Source organism: Spinacia oleracea, chromosome 3 (assembly GCF_020520425.1).
Source record: "Spinacia oleracea cultivar Varoflay chromosome 3, BTI_SOV_V1, whole genome shotgun sequence".
NCBI lineage: Eukaryota > Viridiplantae > Streptophyta > Magnoliopsida > Caryophyllales > Amaranthaceae > Spinacia > Spinacia oleracea.
The window spans coordinates 152,931,128-152,940,115 of record NC_079489.1 but is presented as its reverse complement, the minus strand read 5'-3'; the positions used below and the strand labels follow the sequence as shown (position 1 = coordinate 152,940,115).

The window sequence follows — 8,988 nt, the reverse complement described above, 5'->3', positions numbered from 1 at the left end:
TTAAATTAATAAGTCGATTCAAATGTCTTAACCTCCGCACCGGTCAAACTGGTGCGAGTATTAACACAACAAAAGGTGTATCCTCTCTCTTTCTTTAAAATGCATCGAGCACCTAACAATGGCTGAAGGAAGCCCTTGTAATGTTATCCTTCTAACCCACATTATTTATGCTTACTTGCCAAAAAAAAACATAGGATTATGGATGGAAAAGTGTATTCAAATTTCAAAGTCCAAAGTAATATGGATGAAAATAGTAAGGATTTGGATTTGATAGAGCATCACCAATATTCATCACCCGCATCCATCTACTTCATCCGGATGTTTTTCGGTTGTATGTAAGCATCGAAAATCTGAGATCCCCAAGTGTTGCTCCTCTAATTAGTCCAATAACACCAGTTGAACATCAAAATCTGCTAGAATCGAAGAGAAAAAACTTTTATTGCTTTTAGTGGTAGTATAAACGGCGTTTTCCAAGGGTAGGGTTTCTGAGTTTTTACTTTGAAATATTTTCAAAGTGACTACTTAACTTCTTGTATGTAAAACCTAATATTACATCAATATATAACATTAGAGTTCTAGGTTAATTAGGAGATTTAATTCTCCCTCCCTTTCCCCTTGTGGCCGGCTGGTACAAGATCCACTAATGAGCTTATTTGCTTTTGTTCAACTGTGTTGTATTGTGTGACCTCATAGAAATAATATATTTAGTTGTTGGCCCAATCAATATTTGTCTTACCGATGACATATACTCTTTAGTAAGCAAATATGATTACTAAAATAATTATTTTCTTATCTTCATAATCAATTTCTATTTATATTTAGTACGTAATTGACGGAAATGTCTAAGGACATATTCCTTCATCCTTCATGACGTTGATTACGATTCTCCATCTCGTAAAGAACATTTTGCTCAAACTTACTCTCTTGCTCTATTGTTCAAGATTGGTTCACCCCTTCGATCGTTTATCTTGCTGCGACATGATATACGTAATCATAAAAATAAATAAATAAAAATTATCCATGCATATATGATTCCAAACTTGTAACACCCTCCAATCTCCAAAAAGGTTATTATAACAAGTAGATCTGTTAAACGTGTCGGTCGGGTCGAGTTGTAAAAAAATATTTTCGGGTTCGGGTTGAATTGAGTCGGTTGTTTTCGGGTTCGGGTTCACAAATGCTTGTTCAAGACCCAGAACTTTCGGGTTCGGGTCGACCCAACGGGTTGAGAGATTTTAAAACGCGCATTATATTTTTATTAATTTAGGTGATAAATATACAAAATATGGACACAAATAAACAAATTTTCCTACACAAGTTTATATTTAGTCAAATTCAACCATAATATAACGTATAATTCAAATCAAAATCATATTACACACAACAATAGTAAAAACAATGTGTTTATTATGTTTAAATTTTCTCATAATCTCATTTATTACTATAAATACAATGATTTTCAATCGATCGAGTCCAAAACGGGTTCGGTCGGGTTTTGACCCATTACTTTTCGGGTTACTCGGGTTCGAATAAAATTGAGTTACGGATCACAAAATCTTATTCAAGATCCAGTATTTTCTGGTCGGATTCGGATCGGGTCAATTTTTAACGGGTCTAATACCAAGTGATGAACCAGCTCAATTTAAGAGATGTTACTCAAAATAACATCTCTCGTTACGTTTAAGTCAGTCAATTTCATGCATGACCTCATCAAATTCTTTCTAATCATTCAAGGTACGTAGTAATATTTAGTGCTGATCGAGAGATTTAATACCAAACTGATCGAAACTAAAAGTATATTACAATAAGGTAAATTTGCTAAAAATAATTTTTTACCGTCCAAATTTTGCAAGAAAGAAGCTTATAAATTTTATTTTGTAAACTCAAATAAAAACATCAAAGATAACTATGAAAGAAATTATGCTATAATAATAATATGTATGATCAAATACTAGACTCCTAATTATATAAGCTACCTAGTGCTTGTATCCGTGATTCTGCTTGCGCTTGGGCTTGGGCTTGTGCTTGTGCTTGTTCTTGAGCTTAGGCTCGGCTAGCTTAGGTTTCTCTACTTTATTGTGCATCCACTCCGGGTTGATCACTGATGAAATATCTTTCCATGAACGACATACATTAGAGAAACTAATCAAGTCCTCCATTGATCTCAATTGCAGAGCAATTTTGCTGACAAGATCAGGGGACAAATCACCCATGTTTTCTTCTTCTTGTTCTTGTTCTTCCAAGTTGAATTATGATCATATATTAACCAACTCGTACATATATTACTTTCATCAATATTTGTTTGTATTTATAGGGTTGTTATCTTTCCTATTTCTAATAAAATTACGAAAATAATACACAAAAAACTTAGTAACAATAGAGAATGGAATTCTCTTAGGATTCAAATTGTACAATTATAGTTGCATTAGGTTTCCTAATACAATTAGGACTAATATTTTGTAACACTATATATATGATCAATTAATAGAAGATACTCCCAACTCAAGGAGTTTCACAATAATTGTACAATTTATATCCTAAAAGAATTCTATTAGGACTAATGTTTTTATATATTTTTTAACATATATATTTGGAGATATTTAAACGTTAAATATCGAGTTAAAACAAATAAGTAAAAAAGGGACTAATATTTAAGAACGGATAGAGTACATACAATACATAGTAAAAAAGAAATATAAAAAGTAGAAGCTTTAATTAATAAAATTCATACAACAATCGCAACGGACACGTACTATCCATATTTGTAGTTGTAGGCATAATGCAACTAGCTTGAGGATCGATTGATGTTGTACCACCACCACCACCACCACCACGGCGACAACCACCGCCCCCGCTATCTACCCTTTACAGTCTCGGTTGTGAATTCTTGTATACTGAATACTAATACGCCTTAGTTCGTACAATGTACTCAGTTATATGTTAAATACAGAGTAATCAGCAATGAACCAGGGATAATAAATTAATGGTTACATAAATAACAAAAGGGCTATTGTAAATTAGTCACAAAGAAAACGGAAGGAATAATTATCGCGCCTTAATTAATAAATATTGAACGTATGAATTTTGTAAAATCGTGGATAACACAACAAAAGGTGATTTTGAATCAACATATTCTACACCAAACTAGTACTAACACAACAAAAGGTGTGTATCCTTTCTCTCTGTTTGTGGTTTGATGCATTCTCTTTCTTATAAAATGCATCAAGAATCTAACAATGGTTTAAGCCCTTGTAATAATATAATCAATGGAATGATTTCAGGTGGAAAACTTGACAGCTTGGTTTGTATGACTCTTTGGTGCTAGCTTGATCGAACTTCTTAGCAGCAGCTTCGTTTACTTCCAACCCGATCTGAACGAAGAAACGCACCCACCAGGATTGACTGCGCATTTTAGCCTACACGAAGAAGAATCAACAAGAAATTTTCAGTTTCGTTTTTACCTAAGGCTTCCCTGAGATTCAACAGAAACTCTTTTAAGACTTGTGAAGATGTATGCCTTGACATGAGGTATATGTTGGTCAAATTTTGGTGAAAGGATAACTTAAAATGCGAAAGAAAGACGCCTGAATCTTCCAAAGTACCCCCTGTAAAATCCTCATAACACCAATGTTGATTCTCCATCAAACTGACTCATAAAAGCTACGAAATTTTATATTCAAATTCCACACTATGAATTGAACTCAGAGGTCTCTTTCTGTGGAAACCTTCACGAACAATCGTTGTTTAAATTATATTACAATTATAAATATAAATAAACCCGACACGATATTAACTCGAACCAATAAGAACCCAAACCCGAAATCAACCCATTTCATTCCGCTACCCGATTAACCCGATCCGACATGAACATGACCCGATATGATTCCTGATCCGACATGACCCAACCCCATTCGATGTGAACCTGAGCATTAAAAACCCGAATCCGTTTTAACCCAAACTCGTTTTAACCCGAACCCGTTTCAAAATATCAGAGATGCCCCAGACACAAGATCTTTCTTACCCGTCTCTAAGATGGAGTTACCGTCTATCCCAACTACCCACTTAATTTCAGGTCAAGTTGGTAATCTCATTTGTTTTGCTGTCCTTACCCTTGGAGCCAATGATGAGAAATAGCCATTAGAAAATTTGATGGATTGACGTTACAAGATAAGTCTAGACTCTGTGTTACATATTTCAGGTTATTTCCCAAGCCAAGAGTAATCTTGCATGCAGAGGAGGGCTTCTGCTATCTAGGCAGACAAAACTTATGAATATAAAGTAATTTAAAACAATGAGTGGACACGAGTCACTGAGCACTCACCGGGCGTCCGAATTTGGATAGCTCTGTTACTCTGGCTCTCTGCTGACCAGGAAAACCTACACAAATATACATCCAATGAAATAAGTAACTAATTCAAAACTGGATAGCTGAACACAAATGCCCTTGATTGACCAGCATCAAGAAATCTACGTAAGTTTATTACAATTAACCTCAAGGCCTGCATTAGAGAGATTCAATGGCCACATAAAAGAAAGGAAAATTTGCTTTTTACCACCTACAAAAAATTGAAAAATAGTTTTTTACCACCTAAAAAAAATCAATACTTGTTTTTTACCACCTGAAAAATAAAAAAAATAGATGAAACCGTTACGTAAAAAACAATTTTTCGATTTTTGCAGGTGGTGAAAAAAAATTTATCCTAAAAAGAAACCATGATTTTAATACGAAGTAAAAGATATTTCTTTCCAAAGAGTAGCTGTAACGTTTTCAGAAATCAAATTGAACAGAGGAGAAAGAGGCTATCAACGTACCAGTAAATATCACTATGCTATCAGAAGCCACTCTTGCCAATTCTGGAAGAGTTTTGTTCAGGTATTTTGGTGAAAGGTAATCTAATGCATCTGAGACGATAACCAATGAAAATGACTGTGATCTGTATGGCAATGGGAATTTGATATCAGCAACACGTACAATGCCTTTCCGTACAAGACTCTTGCAGTTCGAATCTGCATCCTCTAAGTCATATGGTTCCACGCCCCATGCCTCAGTATCCTCTTCTTTTAACAACTTAGAAACCACGGAACAAGTATCAGGCCCCACATGCAAAACCTTGTGCATGCCATCACCGTAAGCTTTCTTCAGAAGAGGTATTGCCTTCTGAAGTTCTAGTGTTCCAGAAAACTCACCTGCATGAGAAGTTAAAAAATTAAAGTTCATCTCAGAAATAAATTGCTTCACTCAGAACAAAGGTGGAAGCTGGAAAGTCGGAAGAGTAACCAGACAACTAGTCTACCCAAGGTAGACAAAATATGAAAAATCAGACAAAGAAATGTCTAGTCCACTACTAGGCTGCACTGCGGACTAAATGTAGTCAAAGAAGGATTATTCTTGCATGGACCTAATCAAATCCAACAGTTTACTCTACCACCCATTTTTTTGTACATAGTGACCTTTATTGTTCACATATTGGATATACATTAAACACCAATTTTCTTAGATATAACCATTTTTTTGAATCAAAGTAACCCTATGTTTTTAAAAGAGAGTCATGACTATAAATCACATCCTTCAAGCCCAACATGTACTAATGACACCAATTTGATACATTTTCATAATAATTTTAATAAACACGTCAAAATAAATTAGAATCAAATTGTTAACTTTTCTTTTTAGGCATGGTCCACAATAAATTTAGTGTGGACCAGATCCATTTAAGAATTAGTGGTCAAACAATGACCTCCAAGCGAAGCCTTTAGAAAGGGATATTTAAACAATTAGCCAGAAGCGTCTCCATAGAAAGTGGATAAGTTTCCTGTTGAATAATTAATTTTGTCTAAAAGGGGCTACAAAAGCTAGGAGGTCAAATTAGATAACATGAACTTAATTAAAGCTTCTTATTCAAAATGGTTTCTTGCAGTCTTTCTGGAAAACACTCCCTATTTCCCAGAGGTAAAACTGCAAATACTTAGCCTCCCTAAACTCCACCCCAGTTGGGATCAACAGAGGGTTGTCGTTGGCTTGTTGAACACAGTCGTGCTCAAAGAAGATATATTCAGTATAGGAAAGCAAGCACATATGCTTGATATCCAAAAGAGAAAAGGTGGGAAACTCTTTGCAGTAATAACTTAGCAAGATATTGGTTTGGCTGACAACTGATAACTTCTGATACAAAGAGAAAGATTACTTTTTCTCCCTTTACATACACAGAAGAAAAGCCAACAAATCATACAAAATATCCAATTGAATAAGACGAATCAAAGCAACCAATAGAAGATAGTGGCAAGTGTATCTACCTTCCATCCTGCTAACAATGTCTTTTTTACCTGCAAGATACAAACAATCAATTCAATAAGTGATCATACATTAATCCTTAGGGGGTTGAAAGACTTCACATGCTTAAGGAGCTATTGAATACACAAGTAGAAATATAAAGGAGGAAAGGAGACATGAAATTTTGCATAAAAAGAAGCAAAGATTTGGTAAATCAACTACAAAATCAAGCTAGGAGAGTTTCTATCTTCTGGTAAATGGAATCTAGAAAAAGAAAAAAAAATCAATGGCGATTGGATATTTGGGTCAATATGATCATATCGTAGCCATGAAAGGAAACAATTGTGAAATAAAGAGCAGAATGCAAGATAGACGCACCCGTGCCACTGTATAGGTACCCAACAATAAGAAATACACCCTGCAAGAAAAAGAAAAAAAAAGTAGAATTAGAAGCAATATCTTTAAGTATACATATCAATATATCTTCTTATCTAGACAAAAACAGATGCATACAATTATATGGTATGTAGATAATAAAGTATGATTATAAACAATGAAAGAAATATTGATCTGATGAAGATACACTGATATAGTGAAGCAACTGCTATAAGGCCAGAGAAGTACCAACGCCACAAGGGTAACGGAAACCAAGGGAGACGAGCGTGTCTTTGATGGAAACGCTCCCACGAGTGGAAACCCTCCATTTCCCACCAAACGGCGAGTAGGATTTACAGGTCTCCTTGACATGATTTCTTTCTGCTTACAATATTACACACACTCCTATGTATGTGGATTATACAAGTCTACCTGGCACTGAAAATAGATGAAAAACACAACATGAGCTGAGCTGCTAATCATTCAAGTAAAAACACATCTAAGAGTGAACCTATCTCAATCTAAGAGTGAACCATCACAAGAAGCATCCACATTTTCTGAATACAGGCATAGCAATGATGAGATCTTTGATGAAATGCTACAACTGATGAATAAATTGCATTACATAAACAAATCACAAATCAATAGATAGATAGATAGATAAATCAAGGTACTATCCTACTAATACTAATCATCAATAAAATGATTGCAATCATGAATCAAGAATGCAATCAAGCAAAACATCACATGACCATATCAAGCACAGATCTTACCGATAAGAAATTTAAAAGAATCTAAATAGATTCACCCCTACCAACATGACCATATAAAAATGTAACTAATAAAAAATTATTGGAGAGCAGATATAGATCCAACAACAACAAAAAACATTATTGGAGCATCAATCCCGCAAATGATGGAATACCCAGTTTCCGAAAATTGAAAAATCATAAGAAAACATAAAAATAAACTGCAAGAAATGGGGTTTGAGAGATTACCTAAAGATCAATGAAAATGAGACCACCTGAACTTGAGGGATCCAGATCTAGTTACAAAAAGAAATCCAATTTTGCAAAGTTTTAGTGGGTATATTGAATTTTGAGTATGGTAATTTGGCAATTGTGAAAGGGAAGAGAGAGTGGGATGATGATAGTGTTGAAAGAAAAAGAGTGATAGAGCGGATTCGTATGAAAGAGGAAGAAGTGAAGATCTTATAATACGCGGTGGGGCGCAGAATAAGCCACTGTTATGGTTTTATTTTATTTTACAGACTGTGCACTTTTCTCACTACCCACTTGTTGTTGCTACTGTTTGCTGTGTGTTGTGTGTGAGTATGACTTTACGATCGATATTAGTGTCGGCGTTGGTCTGAGTATGTAGTACAGCGTCTACAAGAGTACAAGGACGTATCCTAGGACCCTGGAAGGTACGAGTATGTATTAAATATTCCCTCAAGCCTTGACTTAAAATGGTTGTGTTTTGTGTCAAGCCTATGTCTGGAGGCGTGAATGGATTCGGCCCACGCCAAACCTGTACCGGGCCAAAATTTTCGAAATGCCAGTTCAAGTATGGCCCAAGCACACGTGCCCTCGTCCTGTATCATGTCGTGCGGTTATGCCTTTGTGCTTAAGTTTAATTTTACTCAATTTAATGTGTTATTTTATATTTTTTCAAAAATAAAAAGTGACTCGAGCCCAACACATAACTTTGCGCCTGCGTGGGGCCATGCTTTTTTCGCGACGGGTCTTTGTCGTGCATCACGTCGGTATGGCCCATTGCCATCTTTAGCCTTAACTGAATGTGAGGATAAAGGGGTGGACTTGATAGTATGAGGCAAATCTAAAGGGCTGGGACATATCTAATCTAAGTATCTATATAAAAGATAAATTTTTCAAGAGCGTAGAGATTGTCACATAAGCGTGTTATGCCACTAAATAATATTTACTAAAGAAGATAATAATAAAAATTGAAAAAACGGAGATGGTTGTGTTTTGTGTCAAACCTATGTCCAGGGGTATGAATGGATTCGGCCCACGCAAATCCCGCACTGGGTCAAATTTTTTAAAATGGCGGTTCAAGCATGGCCCAAGCACATGTGCCCTCGTGTTGTATCGTGTCATGCCTTTGTGCTTAAGTCTAATTTTACTCAGTTTAACGTGTTATGTCATGCTGTGTCGTGTTTTGTTGTGATTTTTCTTTTTAAAAAAATAAGTGGCTCAAGCCCAACTCATAATATTGTGCCTGTGTGGGGCCGTGCTTTTTCCGCGATGGGCTTTTGTAGTGCCTCGAGTTGGCGTGGCCAATTGCCATCTTTAGCCTTAACTGAATGCGAGGTTAAAGGA

At 35.5% G+C, this 8,988-nt stretch overlaps 1 protein-coding gene across 1 annotated transcript; it reads right to left on the bottom strand.

The window, feature by feature from the left end:
* Positions 1-3,035: 3,035 nt before the first annotated feature.
* On the bottom strand, positions 3,036-7,930 carry LOC110803638 (probable pectin methylesterase CGR2). Its single transcript, XM_022009161.2, has 7 exons — positions 7,645-7,930; positions 6,896-7,084; positions 6,650-6,689; positions 6,295-6,324; positions 4,813-5,187; positions 4,322-4,377; positions 3,036-3,416 (listed from the first exon to the last, which is right to left on the bottom strand). Exons 2-7 carry the CDS (start codon positions 7,016-7,018, stop codon positions 3,264-3,266), a joined length of 777 nt encoding a protein of 258 aa, XP_021864853.1. The 5' UTR covers positions 7,019-7,084; positions 7,645-7,930; the 3' UTR covers positions 3,036-3,263.
* Positions 7,931-8,988: the final 1,058 nt, after the last annotated feature.

Excerpts from the sequence above, each read along its gene's own strand:
- LOC110803638 (XM_022009161.2), bottom strand. The coding sequence starts at position 7,018 with ATGTCAAGGAGACCTGTAAATCCTACTCGCCGTTTGGTGGGAAATGGA. Across the intron at positions 6,690-6,895 it reads CCGTTACCCTTGTGGCGTTG|GGTGTATTTCTTATTGTTGG; the intron begins GTACTTCTCTGG and ends TTTTTCTTGCAG. Across the intron at positions 4,378-4,812 it reads TAGCATAGTGATATTTACTG|GTTTTCCTGGTCAGCAGAGA; the intron begins GTACGTTGATAG and ends ATATTTGTGTAG.